At 42.2% G+C, this 15,134-nt stretch overlaps 3 protein-coding genes across 4 annotated transcripts in view; 1 reads left to right on the top strand and 2 right to left on the bottom strand.

Moving 5' to 3' along the window:
* rnf40 (ring finger protein 40) overlaps positions 1-8,748 on the bottom strand; it is a 15,841-nt gene extending 7,093 nt beyond the window's left edge. The window contains exons 1-15 of the mRNA XM_076034498.1: positions 8,641-8,748; positions 8,118-8,266; positions 7,785-7,952; positions 7,196-7,517; positions 6,378-6,587; positions 6,072-6,193; positions 5,690-5,836; positions 5,295-5,369; positions 5,038-5,157; positions 4,583-4,762; positions 4,308-4,443; positions 3,967-4,088; positions 2,644-2,909; positions 2,440-2,557; positions 1,693-1,842 (exon numbers count right to left, since the gene is read on the bottom strand). Of these exons, the coding sequence (XP_075890613.1) occupies positions 1,693-1,842; positions 2,440-2,557; positions 2,644-2,909; positions 3,967-4,088; positions 4,308-4,443; positions 4,583-4,762; positions 5,038-5,157; positions 5,295-5,369; positions 5,690-5,836; positions 6,072-6,193; positions 6,378-6,587; positions 7,196-7,517; positions 7,785-7,952; positions 8,118-8,255 (2,274 nt within the window). The 5' untranslated portion in view covers positions 8,256-8,266; positions 8,641-8,748. The remainder of the gene's footprint in view (positions 1-1,692; positions 1,843-2,439; positions 2,558-2,643; positions 2,910-3,966; positions 4,089-4,307; positions 4,444-4,582; positions 4,763-5,037; positions 5,158-5,294; positions 5,370-5,689; positions 5,837-6,071; positions 6,194-6,377; positions 6,588-7,195; positions 7,518-7,784; positions 7,953-8,117; positions 8,267-8,640) is intronic.
* A 278-nt stretch (positions 8,749-9,026) lies between these two features.
* Positions 9,027-13,001, top strand: phkg2 (phosphorylase kinase, gamma 2 (testis)). The gene is made up of 10 exons (XM_076034499.1): positions 9,027-9,248; positions 9,523-9,634; positions 9,713-9,888; positions 9,987-10,041; positions 10,153-10,218; positions 10,828-10,991; positions 11,099-11,189; positions 11,288-11,441; positions 11,536-11,661; positions 12,011-13,001. Exons 2-10 carry the CDS (start codon positions 9,540-9,542, stop codon positions 12,254-12,256), a joined length of 1,173 nt encoding a protein of 390 aa, XP_075890614.1. The 5' UTR covers positions 9,027-9,248; positions 9,523-9,539; the 3' UTR covers positions 12,257-13,001.
* Positions 12,651-15,014, bottom strand: cfap119 (cilia and flagella associated protein 119). 2 transcript variants are annotated; one of them, XM_076034500.1, is made up of 8 exons: positions 14,593-15,014; positions 14,475-14,509; positions 14,298-14,363; positions 14,034-14,197; positions 13,872-13,942; positions 13,668-13,784; positions 13,463-13,551; positions 12,651-13,153 (listed from the first exon to the last, which is right to left on the bottom strand). In XM_076034500.1, exons 1-7 carry the CDS (start codon positions 14,608-14,610, stop codon positions 13,474-13,476), a joined length of 549 nt encoding a protein of 182 aa, XP_075890615.1. In that variant the 5' UTR covers positions 14,611-15,014; the 3' UTR covers positions 12,651-13,153; positions 13,463-13,473. The 2 variants fall into 2 exon arrangements, with proteins under 2 accessions (XP_075890615.1, XP_075890616.1); XM_076034501.1 differs by lacking the exons at positions 12,651-13,153; positions 14,475-14,509 and having other exon boundaries at positions 13,342-13,551; positions 14,593-15,012.
* Positions 15,015-15,134: the final 120 nt, after the last annotated feature.

Below are 15,134 nucleotides of genomic sequence, written 5' to 3'. Positions count from 1 at the left end.
CGTAAAACGCAATGGAACGACATTAACACAACTTGAAACACAGTCGTAACCCTTTTACGTTCCAGCACAGTTTCCTGTTCGGGTTTAATTCGAGTCTGATGCAAAAGGAACTGCACTGCTGAGTCTTTGGGCAGTTTGTTTGCATTGCATAAGAATCCTCAGGAAGCAGAGACACGATTAGTTTCCAGTTAACTACGCATATGATGATGATAACAAATGTGTAATGTAGCAGTACATAAAATTTCCCCAATGTGAGATTAATGACGGCGTTCTACTCTACTTAGATGTAGTCTTAGATTAGTTTAGCGCAGACGTGGTGTGTGTGTGTAATACTTGTGCATTTTTCAAGTTTCAGGCTGGCGTTTCTTAACCTACATTTGATCCCAGCATGTAAGCTGATTTTTCATATCTTGACAGCGTTTAAAAGGAACAGATGCTCGGTGGAGAAAGAGCTCTGCAGGGTTGTTGGTTTAATTTCCAGCAGGGACGAGGGAGTGTTCCCCAGCTGTGACACAGCCAGGGTGGCTGGTAAAACACCCAGGGGTGCTGCACTGCAGTCGAACCTGCCCTCTGGCCTTCTTTATGAAACCCATGTGTGCGAAGCAGGACTGCACGTATGCACAACTCGGAGTGAAAGGTCAAGTTTTAATTGCCCGCTGACGCGTTCTATTTCTTTTCCCGTGTTTTCTGGCAAATTGTTTGGATTCCAGATGAGATTCTCACGATTAACGGCACAGTGGAGCAGATTAAGCGGGCTCAGATGTGACAGCGTTTTTTTATGTTTACAATTGATCACGGTGACCCGCCCATTTCGGTCCATTCTTGCCAAGAATGTGTTTGCATTGAAACTACCTTTCTGTCCTTTTATTGTATCATCTTTGTTCCGCATTTTGATAAAAGAAAATAACAATAGAGCTGCTTTGAAGACTGGACAACAAGGAACTTTGATGACGTCTTTGCATCAAGAATGTGTGTATACTCTACTTTCTGCAAAAGGCATGAATTAATAAATCAATAACCTGTAAAGAAGTCACTTTGAATCTTAGTCAGTTCCTGTCTGTTGCACTCTTTCTAAACAACCCAGTCTGGACGCTCCCAGTTCAACTCCTCCGAGATCTTTAACAGGCCTTTCACAAACTGCAGGGAATAAAAATGGCAAAAAAAAAAGTTCTTGAAACCAGTGCAAGAAAACTTTATCGGCTGATCAAATTTCAGTATCAGGCTCCAGCATCAGCTTTCAGTTCCTCTTTTGGTTCTGAGATTAAAAGGAGTCTGTTCTCAGGCAAATGTAATACTCATCGCACCAGTTTCATTCTTAGCACAGCTGGTTCATTGATTTGCATATCTGGTGCATTTCCCACAGATGTAAACCGTGCTGGTGAATCATATGTGATTTGCTGCGAGCAAAATTCTTCACAGGCTTATTTTTTATTTTGGGAAAGGTTACCATTTTATTTTTAGAGCTTATATACGTCAAGCATTCGGCCACCTGCCCTCGCAGTGTGCCGTCTGTGTTCAACTCCACAGCATGAAAGGTCTGTCTGATGGAAAAACACTGCTGGTTAAGTGTAAAATGTCAGACATGACGACAGCAAACGAGACGACACAACGATGGAATAATAAAGAAGTTTCTCAACTTCCAGCCTTCTTCTGACAGAAAATCACTGCTCGCCCCCCCGCTGAGACACGCACCTGCTTGGTCGCGGCCAGCTTCTTCTGCAGGTGCTCGATGGTCTCCTCTGCCACCCGGATCTTCCGCAGGGCGTCTTCGTCCGCCAGCTTCTTGCTCTCCTTCCTCTCCCTCTCCTCCAGATCTCGCACACGCATTCGCAGCTCATCTACCTGCGGGGAGAAACATTTTGGGGGGGATAAACAGGATTTTCCACGGCACAAACCGGGCGGCGGCACAGGGGCTGACATTATTGGATACGCAGCCGTCCACTCGCGCACCACTCCTGCGCTGACAATAAATCTTAGATTGGATTTTCCAACATTTTACATTGTAGCTTACACAACACATGAAACAGATGCTGTAAGACATTTTTCTTGTCATTCTTGATAACATTGACAAGTTCTGACAAAATAAAACAATAAGTGTTTAGGTGTGTAGGTTGAAACAACAAACAGCTCTTTTTTTTCATTCAAATTCAAATGACGTCTCTCATTTTTTCATTCTTCATTTTCTCTTCCATTTATGACAATATCTATCGTATATGCAAACTACTGAATATGCAAACTAGTTTGGTGACATCACCTATTTAAGTATGATGACCCAAAAAAGCATTGGGGTTAGGTCTGCGGTTTGCTGACGTTTATCCTGAGAGATAGCCTTGATGTGTGAGGTTTTGTCAGGTTTTGTCTTTCTGGATGACTGTTTCATCAAAGACGTTCAGACTCAGAATGAGGAACCGAGGGCGGATGGATGGCAGAAGAACAAACCTCGGCTTTAGATTTGCGCTCAGCGGCCATCAGCTGCACTTTGTCTCGCTGTTCTTTCGGAGCCGACTTGTACATGTCCAACAAGAGCTTCATCTCTTTCTGGGACTCCTGTGCTTTCCTGACAGGTTGGAAGAGACACACAGTTAAAATCAGCATTGTGGTTGCCTAGCTTCTTTGTGATGGGGTGTGGGAAGATTCAAGTACTTCAGTTCAACTCTGAGCATCTTCAGCGTGTCCGAATCTTTCCTCTTCAGCTCGTCGCTGCGCTGCCTCTCTCTCTCACGCTCCCTCTCCCGCTCTCGCTCGGCCTCTCTCTCTCTCTCCCGCTCCCTCGCCCGCTGTCGCTCCAGCTCCTTCCTCCTCTCCTCCTCCTCCTCCTGCTCTTCGTCCTCCTCTTTCTTCACGTCCATGCCGTCGCTCGTCGTCTCCTCCAGAATCAGGACGCCGGCGTCGCCGCTCTGACAGCGTAACTGTCGAGCAGGGCGAAAGAAAGAAAATCAGAGTTGCAGCCGACTGGTTGTGGTTGCGAACAGCAGCCAAGCAGCAGTTTTGTTTATATGTGTCTAGACACATATATGTAGTTACTGACAGATAATTTTTTGTTCTGTTTTGCATTAAGAAAAAAAGAAATGCAAGGAAACAAAAAAAATGACAAAGTCAAACACCACAGCGTCACGTACACCTTTAAAACTCTGGTGTTACACAAGTTTCCAGATGTTTAATAGGTCAGTTGATCCCTGGTGGATCATCCTGGCAAGACCAGTCATCAAGTATCAACTCCCAGTCTTAGCAGGACGCTTAAATTGACACTTTGTTCAATCTTCTGGGCTCATAATGTGTTATGGATTTCAATGAGGGATTGTGCCCTCTGTGACATCATAAGGGGTTGATAATCACAGCTGCACGTTTCAGCACACACTTTTCAAAAAGTGGGGTAAGTCATTTTTTCCAACTTTTCTCATTTCTGGTATTGACAAGACTAGAAAGAAATTGACAGCATAAAAAAAATATATTAAATGTTGCATAATACTGGACATGTACCAACTGCACTGTTACCGAGTGACTCTACAGGCATGGAAGAAATTTGGTTTTCCCACTGAAAGTGGAGCCAGCTACAGCACAGCCAGCCTAATCATCCGTCCAAGTTTTTTTTTCTGATGGGGCCTATTCTTTCCAAAAGTTGTCCACTGGCTGTTTGACAGAGACAACTTCTCCTGTAGCCATCTACGAAGGGAACTCCCCCTGCACAGCCCCTTCAACAACCACATTACTGCAATAATAAGCGCGTGGCACTTTGCTCTGTTTTATGCATTGACATGTTAATATACTGATTATCCACTGCATTTGTGTGGGGGGTGTTTGCACACAGAAAGACAAAACTTCATTGTATGTTACATGCAATGAAGCTAAAAAATTAAAAAAAAAGCAGCTGTATTCATTTTATCCCCCGACTATGTGAAATATTGCATAGCGAGTCAAAGCATGTAAGATACCACACAGTGAATTTATCTGGACCAGCTTGTGTACCTTGTTGATCTCCACCTGTGTTTCCCGCAACTTCCTCTTGTAGCGCTGCACGTCACCTTTCAGCTGCAGGTTGTGGTTCTGCAAGCTGCTAATTAGGTGTCGCATCTCCCGGTTAATGGGTCCTGAGGGGGAGGAGATTCGTGATTGCTGACGGGTTCAGCTGGATGAACAAAGTCACGTCTGTGCATGACGTGTGGTGCAAAGTTTTTGAAAAGTCACCAAAAGAGGACACAACACTTCCAGAATTGAAGCTTAGTTTTGTGTAGCTGCTACATTCTATGATAGCAACTATAGGTTTGCTTTCCTTTCTTCTGTAGATGCATCTGAAGAGGTGCAAGTACCTGCTTGTTCATTGGCTGCCAGGTTCTGTTCAAACTCAATCCGCAACATCTCGTATTCTTTGCGCACTTGGGCCAAGGTGTCCTCCAACTGGATGACCTCAGTTCGCAGCTTCTTCTGGAGGGACAGCTCATCACTCTGTCAGATGAAAAAAATATATTGTTTTGCTCTATATATGGCTGAGGGGATCACACAGATTCCAGGCTGGAGTTGCTAGAGCAAATTGAAAGCTGTGAGAAAGAGTCAGGAAACAGGAAAAGCAACACGAGGGCTCTACCTCCATGTGCTCGATCTGTCGGAGGTGGGCGTTCTTGGTGGTGAGCAGGAGGGCCCGCGCTTCGTCCAGCTGGGTTTTCACCCCCAGAGACTCATTGTACAGCAGGGAGAATTGAGACTGTAGACATTTGTACTCTAATGTCTCCTTTACCACCTCCTCTGGTATATTGCGCAAGTCCATCTGCAAAAAATCAGAGAAGACAAAAAAAAGACATACTGACGCGGTGAACTTAAACAGTGAAGAGAAAAATCAAGGCAAGCAATGCGTTACACATGTGAGCTACACAAGTGAAAACACTGCTTTCGCTGTGTTTACTGAAAGAAGTGAAGCAAGGAATTCTGAAGACAGAAAATGCATGCTGATACTGTGACCCCACAACTGAGGTATGTAGTGAACCAAGCCTGGTTTAACTCTAAAATTACACCCCTGCAAGCAGCCAGAAGTAGTGCCTTTACCTTTAGCTTCTCGCTCTCTCTCACAGCCTCCTGAAGCTCCACCTGCAGTTTCTCAAGCTCTGCCATGCGGCTATTTGCCAACTCCTGGTTGTGCTCCAACTCAGCATTGAGGCTCTCAAACTAGGACGAAAACAGACAGTAAAAAAAACCCAAAAAGAAATCATCCCATGGCACTGAAAACCAAGATCCGTATTCTGCGCAATGGTTGTATGCCAAACAGGATCAACTCCAAAGAGGCAACTCAATAAGGGGCTCACCTTCTGAATGTTTAGTGTGATCTGCCCCCCGGGAAGGCCCCCTGAGCTCCCAGTGCTGCTGTACCCAGACTTCAGCTGCAGGCAGTAAATGGAGAGCGCAGGTCAAACAAAGTAAAGGAACATGGTAGAACTTAGGCCAGGGTACATTCATTCTATGACCTCAGAGTTATATTTTCCTTTAACTTAAGGCGATTGGAGGAAACAGGGCTAAAACATCTGTACACAAATAAAAAAGCAAGGTTTGCCTTATTAAGAGCAGATGGTTCAACATGCAGCGATGATTAGAAAGTCATTACAATGAATTCCTAAACAACAGACACTGCATTAGTTTCCTCTCAATTGGCAGACTTAGAGGAACAGGTACACATGTTTTACACAGATAATTAAAACAATACCTGCTCCATAGCCTCGGCGAGATGCTTATTCAGCTTTTGCTCCCTGGTCCGAAGTTTCTCAATGTCCCACTGCAGGTCCTCCACTGTCGTCTCCATCTCAGACACCTTTGTCTCAGAGCTGGTCACCTTGTCCACTAACTCATTATACTGCAACATGGGCAACAACATGACAGGTATCAATAAGGAATATGTGCCCTCTTCGACATCACAAAGGTTTGATTATCAGCGTGTTTCAGGGGTTGGCATGTCATTTAGAGACACGCACTTGAAGAAATGAGGACTAATTACAAATACATTTTACAGTCATTTATAGTCAAACAGTTCCAAGCCCACAGACAAGTTGCAAAACTATTATCCAGAATTGCTGCAATCAGCGCCATACCTCCATTGACATCTTGTGGTGTCTGCCTTGCAGCAGAGTGGCCAGGTCTCGGAGTCGAACACTGTCTTCCATCAGAACTTTGTTCTCAGTGTTGCTGTCAGAGTGGCTGTCATCCTCACATGCTGCCAACAAACAACATTATTCAAGACAAGCAGGCCCTGCACGTTTACACACACTAAGAAAGTAAAAACAGAAGGTCAACCAGTAAAATAAATAAATAAATAAAAATCAATGAAATGTATCAACGCAGTGTTTATTTGCATTACTGACATATTTAGTATGCATGAAGCTATATTAGTTTGTTACCTGCAGCCTGGACCTGCCTGCCCATGTCATCAATGCGACTGTGCAGCCTGTCAAACACACAGACTAAGCAGGCGATGGCCTCCTTGCTGAACTGCATGCGATCTTGAAGGTGAAGGGTGAGCTCCTCCTCACTGCTGTGTTCCAACGTTGTCAGAAACCCCTGGGCATTTTCACTTAATGGAGGAGGGGGCGGCAATTGCTTTGCGCTTTCTAGGTGGTGATGATGCACAATGAGAAATAAAATCAGCACAACTGGTAATAAAAGTATTCATACTTAATCAAGAAAACAGTGACACAGGATTGTGTCTTTGATAAAACACTGAAAACTGCTTTCAATTTCTACTGCAATTGACTGACAGTTTGGATGTAGAGCATTTCGCAGGTTCTCAAGACTCCAAGAACAGCCAAAGCAAATATAGACAGCATTGCCTTTTAGCTAAAAGAGGTTATCAAAACATAAAAGAGGAGCCTTCTTATCACCTGTCATTAAAAATATAGCCAGTGCTTTGTCCTTATCTTAAAACTGCTATTAGATTTTTTTAATTTTTTTTTTTTGAACAAATACACATTGTATAACTTTTATAATACTTAAGCAAAAATGTATTTGGTAAACTGTATCAAAAACATGAAGTTGTTAAAGTAAATGGATCAAATAAATGTTACAACGACATTATATCATTTTACAGAGGTTGTAATTAAGAGGCATAAAGGTCCGCCAATCAAAAAATTTTAGTCACAACCTCCACATACTATTACAATTGTGGATTACACAATCAGAATATTTAGCAAAGAGGGAATTTGTTAACACAATTGCGTACCTGTTTTTGAGTCTTTCGGCGGCTCTGCGGGTTTCAACAACTCTTCAGAGACTGACGGAGGAGGGGGCTGCTGCTGCTTCTCCTGACACACTTCATGATGCTCGTCCTGATGCTGTTTCTCTTCCTCCTGCTGCTCTGTCTGAACACCGTCCTTTTGCCCCTCTGGGAGTGGAGGTAAAGGCGCGGCTGACATGGGTGAGGCCAGACATACAGCATCTTCCTCCATTGGCGTGGAGTCAGAAACAGGAGGCGGAGGAGGCTCAGACGTAACGGCTGCTTCAGGCTCAATACGTTTGCGAAGAATTTGCACAGCCTCCTCCAGCTGCAAATCAGAAAACACAAGGGTTTAAAAAAGTGCAATTGTTCCAAAACAAGATATGCTGCAGTTATATATTGTGTTTTGCAACACACGTCACTAAAGAGGAAGGGGCAAAACTCTGCAAGAAGCTATTTAAATATCAACAAAAGGAAGGACCACTGCCGTGTCAGATGAATCAGTGCCAATGTGGTATGTCTATTTATTATTCATCATTTGTTCAGAATTGTTAATGATTAGGTTGGTACAACACAAAGTGGTGCACAAAAGTACCTGGGACCAGTAGCGGTTGACAATGAGCAGGGTAGTGTCATCAGTGGCTTGTCTCTTCTCAAGTTTCTCAATTTTCTCACGCAACTCGTCCTCCATCGCCTGCCTCTGCTCCAAACGCTCACACAGCTTCTTATTTTTAAACTGGATGACCTTCATGTCCATTTCCTCCTGCAAAGAAAAACAAAGATAAACACGTGAAAAGGTGGACACTTACTTGAGTAATCACAGCAATACCTGCTGGAAATCGACTGCATTCTATTCTTGCTGGAATACAGTACATATAAATCATGCAGAGTAAAAGAAGATAAACATTTTAAGCACTAAATTACTGACCGTGGATGAGACTCCAGCTATGCGAATAGGCTCAATGAGAGTGGTGGTGGTCTTCTCCTCTTTTTTGCTTTTTTTCTCAGGTGGACCAGGGGGGCTGTCCCCTCCTGAGGGACGCTTTCCTCCCCCAGCACCTGACATGTTTCCTTAGCCTGTAAGAAATTAACCATGACATAAAATACGTATGCTGATCTATTTTCTTTTTGAGAAACTACGATATGATATTTATTGTCAGCTAGCTTTACGATTTGCTTCGCGCAAAGTCTCTGAGTTTAAATAGGTTAACTCGGTGAACGGTTCTTTCATAATGGATCATAGTAAACGAGTCCTTCCTCGCTATTCTGTTACTATCACGGGTTTTGTCAGAGGGTAGCTTAATTTTAATTTAGCATTCTGGAAAAGAATGACTGACTGACTGACTGACTGAATTAGCAAGTTCGCTAACGCTCGTTATGCTAACGCTAACGTCAATTCCGGAGCCGTTTAGCAAAAAGGCACAGTTTGTTTGCCTCGTTTAACGACTTACTGACGACAATTGGAACTCAGGTATCGTCCCTTTATTTGAAATCGCTTAGAAATATTCTGAATAAAAAATCATGACAAAATTAAGTTCTTAGGAGCGTGAACGGTAACAAACCTTGGTAAGAAGCTATTAGAACTCAGAGCATCCGGCGAAGCTGCACCGGAAGTAACGACATTAAACTTCCGTTTTTACTAGAAATGATGAAAATTAGTAAAACGTTTTTTTGTTTTTGTTTTTTAATGAAGTTTTGTAATTATTTTTGTATTTAAATTCGGTTATAAATTGGATTTTTCTTCACAGTCTTTTGAAGAGTGCCTTGATTAGATGAGACTATTAAAAGACCAAACAAAACTACAAGACATGACGCAACGCACTCCGCCCTCTTGGGGGCAGTACGAGCACAGTCTGTCACAACAAGCTCCAAACGGTTTCCGAGGAATGTGACCAGAATGTAAACAGTGTTCGGGTGGAAGTTAGTGGCTTTCTACAAGATATATAGTCCGTTATCTAGCTTTATCGCACACACTCTTGACGACCAGATAGCCCGTGATGGAGTTCGTGCTGTCCTGATTCCATACTCGCCGACTTTTTCGCGTTTGATTGCATACATGGTGAGTAGCTTCCTGTACGGTCAGTGAACCTGCTGCGGCATTGCTCTAAAATGGGAGACAATGCTGACTGCCATAATGGGCGAATGGTATATTTTTGGACAGCAGGGTTAGAAGAGTATGTTCATGTTTCAAAGAAGATCCTTTCTGTTAAAGTGCATTCAACGTCACGACTAAACCAGACACTTCCTGGCCGCCGGATGGGCTAGCAGTGTCAATAAATATTCTGTATCCTCACAAAATTGTTGTTGTTGTTGTTGTTGTTGTTGTTTTATAGATTTATACGCTGCCAGCATGACTAAGGATATTGTTGTTGGGGATGAATTGCCTGAATGGGTTGGAGCTAAGGAGTTTTACCAGAAATATGACCCTAAAGAGGTGATTGGCAGGTAGGTCCATTGAAGGTCTCAAATATAGTCTCATATTTATTGGGTGATAATCAAAATAACAATTTGATTGTGTTTTAGGGGTGTGAGTAGTGTGGTGCGCAGGTGTGTTCACAGACACACAGGTCAGGAGCTGGCTGTGAAGATTATTGAGATCACGGCAGAGAAGATGACAGAGCAACAGCTGGAGGAGGTGAAAACCTCAACGCTGAAGGAAATCCATGTTCTCAATATGGTGAAAGGACACCCCTCAATCAGTATGTTGGATGTTTCTCATTCATGCCGGCAAACCTCTTGTTTTTCTCTTCAGTGTCACTCAAAAGTACTAAACCCATGGTGTGTTGTTCTATTTCAGTCACGCTAATCGATTCTTATGAGTCTACAACTTTTATATTTCTGGTGTTTGATCTGTGAGTATTCTAGCAAATAATTACTTTGCAATATTATTGACATAGCTATTCACAGTGGGATATTGAATTGGTCTGGTGTTAAAATAGGACAATAATCTTTTTTACCCACAGGATGAGGAGAGGAGAGCTGTTTGACTACCTTACAGAAAAGGTTACTCTGACTGAGAAGGAAACCAGGTGAGTTCACACATTAACACACAATTTAAATTAGAAACATTTGATAATAATGACCATCGCCACTGTCTGTAATGGAATGAAATGTGCTTGGTCCTGTTAACTGTTTATTCCTGTGTCTGTACATATCAACAGTGAAACTCATATTTTAAAACTTAGTTATTGTGGTGCAATAAATGAATCTTCCAACTTGAATTGATGTTGTAACATTTGAAGTTTCAAATAACCAGAATAACGTGAACAAAAAGCCAAAAGGTACAGATGCAGAAATATTTCTGTATAAGTAACATGAAGGCCTCAAAAGACACATGATGAAAACAAAATGAAAGCATTTTCTAACAAAATGAGATGGCAGTGTGACGCGTCAGATAATCCATGCACCTCTGTGCTACAAAGTGAAGTCATTGAGCACCTTTACATGTTCTGCCAAGGACAATATAATTATGTCTTCAGTCTGGCTAAGGTGAGAATTAAGTTCTGTCTGCTTTGTATTGTCTTCATCAGAATAACGTTCACATGAGAATATTGCTTGTCAACGTGCTCAGTAGCTGTCGGAAAAAAACAGGTCATACTTGGATAAAAGCATTTTGTTAAACCTCTGCTGTCTTACAGGAGTATTATGCGAGCTCTGATGGAGGCTGTGCAGTACCTCCACTCTCTAAACATTGTGCACAGAGACCTCAAGCCTGAGAATATCCTCCTGGATGATCAGGGTCACATTAAACTGTCTGACTTTGGTTTCTCAGTGCAACTCCAGCCTGGGGAGAAACTCAGAGGTAAAACAGAATTACCAAGAAAAATTCCATCTCAGTTATACATTTCGATGTTTGTTTTTTTTATTCATTACACTGTAAAACTGTTTTTCTTTATTTGTTTTAATTAGAGCTTTGTGGGACACCGGGCTATTTGGCACCTGAAATACTGAAATGTTCCATGGATGAAATGCACCCTGGCTATGGCAAAGAAGTGGATCTGTAAGTCTTTCTGTCCAGCAGCAAATTTACATCCTTATATTGCTTTGAATTGCTCTTCAAAGTTTTAGTTTAATTACCTTGATTTGTGTTTTTTGAAGATGGGCATGCGGAGTGATCCTTTTCACCTTGCTGGCCGGTTCGCCGCCGTTCTGGCATCGGAAACAGATGCTGATGCTGAGGATGATTATGGAAGGCCGCTATCAGTTCAGCTCCCCTGAGTGGGATGACAGGTCTGACACTGTGAAAGACCTGGTGAGAACTCATGTTCATTTGGATATAACTATGAAGTGAAAGGCAGCTTCTGTAGTAGAAAACGAGTGCACTGTGTCACTGCTTTGTTTTGCAGATATCCAGGCTGCTGGTGGTGGACCCAGCAGTCCGTTTGACTGCCGAACAGGCCTTAGCACATCCCTTCTTCAGGGTGTACCAGAAAGAGAACACGCGACTCTTCAGTCCCAGGAAGACATTCAGGGTGAGTTTGAGGGGTTTTGTTATTTCTATTGGCAGCTTATTTTTAAAGAACTTATAATAAATTCAATTTGGGCTTTCCATTCTGGGCTTCATTGCTACAAATGTGCATTATTGATTAGCCAAAAACTCTACAAATCATCAGAAATCAGCAAATTTAGCTCCCCGTTTACAGTGTGCCTTAAAAACATCAAAACTGAATTTTTGTTTTATTTTTTTATTTTATTTTTAATCTTCCACTTTTTTGCTACAACTACAAATTCACTGACAAGCTTGAGAAACATTATTAGTTAAGTGAATGAAACCTTTTAACATTTGAATTGATAACATTCTCTCCTGCTTTCTCTCCTCAGGTGCTGATAGTCAGTGTGCTCGCCTGCATCAGGATATACGGCCGTTATCGACGGGTGCGACCACTGACGCGGGAGGTGCTGGCCAGAGACCCGTATTCCCTCCGCGGTGTCCGCAAACTAATAGACGGCTGCGCCTTCCGCATCTACGGCCACTGGGTGAAGAAAGGGGAGCAGCAGAACCGGGCCGCCCTCTTTCAAAACACAGCTAAGATAATGCTGCTGGACCTGGAGGACTTTGAAACATAAAGAATCCACCTCATTCCTAACCACGTTGATTTTTTTTTTGGTTTGTTTTTTTAATTTAAACATTTGCATGTTCGTCACGTCAGAATTTGTCTTGCGTCTCTGCGTCTAGTTTTAAAAACAATGGATTTGGGGACCGTGATTGTGTGTGTGTGCTTCCTTTCGTGCTGTGGCTCTGCATGTGAAGGATAAGAAGTCCCAGCCCAGCGTTCCTTATCTGCCCCGATTCACATCTGTGCAACGCTTGCCAGGTCATCATGTTTGCAGGGCCAGTCGCTAGAAACCGTAGAGAAGACGTCGCACAATCATTTGATGAAGACACGCCACATGCAGTATACAGATTATGTATATTTTGGGGTTTTACTTGATAACTGTTATAACCGAGGAAATGTGTTTGTTTTCTTTAACACTGTGTGGCTCAAGGGAACATTGAAGCACTGTGAATCATTTTCTTTGAACATGCTCACATTTACAAAAGTTGCAGATCAGTACCATAGAGTGTTCATACGCAGTGACACATGTACACATTCCTCAGTGCAGAATCATGCTCATACTAACTGCAAAGACCTGTGGTCCTTTTATAAAACTAACCAACACCTCTCAGGCTATTCCTCATTTAAATATGTAGCACTTTAACAAAAAGTGGATATGTACTGTCAGTAGTACCAATCAATGCAAATACAGATGCTACTGTATGGAAATAAAAAAAATACCTTTATTGACAATTAAAGTTATGACTGTGTTTAAACTGGCTTGTGTGTGCTCATTCTAAAACACATACATTCTGCATCCTTGTGAAATTCCTCTTCTGTCTAAAATGTGTTGATGATGAAGCTGGCCAGACACCAGCATCATCTCCTCTGAGACCGCTCTCTTACTCATTCCTCCCGTTTTTGAGATCTGAAAAAGAAAGGGTTACAAAAAAATGATTCATTGTTTCTTGACTTAGTTCTGGAAAGTCCTCTTAAAACTGTATTCTAATGCTAATGTGTGTCTCTGGCCTGTAAACAAACTCAGTGTTTCAGAACAGCAGTTAGTACTTACAATATAAATGTTTTTTTAATAGATACCATTTTATCATGTGATGTTTTACCATTTCTTTTTTGTCTCTTCATATTAAACATCTTTTTGTCTCATCACATTTACAAATATTCTTCCATTGGTCATGAGCCGCTGTATACATTTTAAATAGGTCTTACTCAGTTTTACTTTTCAACACTTTAAGCAGGATCTTCCTCGGGGTTCTCCTCATTTTGTTCACTGGCACTGTGGTACGTCAGTGACATATCAAGTTTGACCTGCAATTAGACACACACAAACACACAGTGGGATTTGCACTGCCTTACAAAATTATTTTATTCCATACGGACTCGCTTGGAAGGATTTTGCAATGCAACAAATTGGTAACACGCACCAGTGGAGTGAAAAAATACTTGTAGAGTTTGTAGTGTCTAATGTAGTTGCTGTTGATGTACTTCAAGATGGAATTCACCTCCTCAGAGCTAAAGAGGCTGATGCTAAACGGAGGTCTCTGCGGAGGGAAGGCAGTCAAACATCAGCTGACGTTCATCAAAATGCAGCGATGCAAACCAAAAAGGCCTGGGATTGTTGTACAGACCCTGACTGAGTGGCAGAGAAGTAGCTCTTTGCAGTATTGGAAACACTGTTCTATGTTGTTGAGTGGGGTTCCTGCAATCAAAGTGTTTTTGTAATTGTTTTATTTACATAAAAAGCTTGTTTCATCTCGAACCACAGAGGTCTCTGCAGTAACTCTGCTTACCAATGTTGGCCTCATGGATGGATTTAATTATGGACAGGAGAGCTGAAGTTTGCTCACTTTTGAACATTTGTGCTCTGCAAAAAAACACAGTCTGCAAGTACAGCTCCAGCAAAATGGCCCATTTGTGGTCAGAAAGTTCAATTCCAAATACTCTGCATAAAACCCTGTAACAGAGAAGGCAAGGTTTGACACATGTAAGCAGTGCATGTTGTTACTTGTTTAAATAATGACAAAAAATAAAAAAAATAAAAAAAATGCTGACACCTCTCCAGATCCTGAACGGACTGCAAACTGTTGATCTCCTCCATGTCTTGGTGACTCACATCAGCCCTGCAGACATTTTTTAGACAGATTTGGTCGTATGAGGTTAACAAGAAAGCAAGCGATAGAACGCAAAAAATAAAAATAAAATAAAATAATAAAGTGTGTTGGAAAGGTTACCATAGAAGCACTTTCTCTTTTGGGACGATGTACACCTAAGTATCGCAGAAAACAACAATAGCAGCATATTTACTGTGAAGGCTGACGCAACTTTTACAGTCACAACATTTGAGCTTACCTCCAGTTTTGAATCCATTCTTTAATCCTCAACTGGATTTTTTAAAAAACAAACAAAAAAAAAACTATAGAGCTATGAAATACCATTATATATCTGGCGCTACTATTTATCACGCGCAGCAATCATCACGCGCAGCAATCTTGTCACGAAACTCAAGCGACACGGCGACAAACCAGCCGCGTCTCCATGGTAACGTGCCGCCTACACGTTCGGCGAGCACGGGCTCCTATTGCGATAACTGCACGTGCGTGACCACACACCTCGTCTCTCACGCACGGTTTTGACGCCTTTCTGCCACTTCCTTTACTACAGTGAAATGGGCACCTGATGAAAGAAAACGCGAGCACTTGTTCAAGACGGCAGCAATTTTCACTCAGATCTTTTCCCAACTGAGTAAGACCGGTTGAGTTAACTTTACGGATTTCAGGCTCCACGCAAGAGAATCCAATTTGATCTGTTTAATTACTTAGAATGAATCATACCCTTCGACGCACAAAACCTCTTATGGACTTTAATGTGGGATTAAAAGACAATTAATTTAG

This window comes from Nelusetta ayraudi, unplaced genomic scaffold (assembly GCF_046127955.1).
Source record: "Nelusetta ayraudi isolate G7.1 ecotype Tasmania unplaced genomic scaffold, CSIRO-AGI_Nayr_v1 ptg000042l, whole genome shotgun sequence".
NCBI lineage: Eukaryota > Metazoa > Chordata > Actinopteri > Tetraodontiformes > Monacanthidae > Nelusetta > Nelusetta ayraudi.
This window is presented reverse-complemented; position numbering and strand designations above follow the sequence as displayed.

Excerpts from the sequence above, each read along its gene's own strand:
- phkg2 (XM_076034499.1), top strand. The coding sequence starts at position 9,540 with ATGACTAAGGATATTGTTGTTGGGGATGAATTGCCTGAATGGGTTGGA. Across the intron at positions 10,042-10,152 it reads ATATTTCTGGTGTTTGATCT|GATGAGGAGAGGAGAGCTGT; the intron begins GTGAGTATTCTA and ends TTTTACCCACAG. Across the intron at positions 10,992-11,098 it reads GCCTGGGGAGAAACTCAGAG|AGCTTTGTGGGACACCGGGC; the intron begins GTAAAACAGAAT and ends TGTTTTAATTAG.
- cfap119 (XM_076034500.1), bottom strand. Across the intron at positions 14,364-14,474 it reads AAAGAGAAAGTGCTTCTATG|GGCTGATGTGAGTCACCAAG; the intron begins GTAACCTTTCCA and ends AAATGTCTGCAG. Across the intron at positions 14,198-14,297 it reads TCCGTTCAGGATCTGGAGAG|GGTTTTATGCAGAGTATTTG; the intron begins GTGTCAGCATTT and ends TCTCTGTTACAG.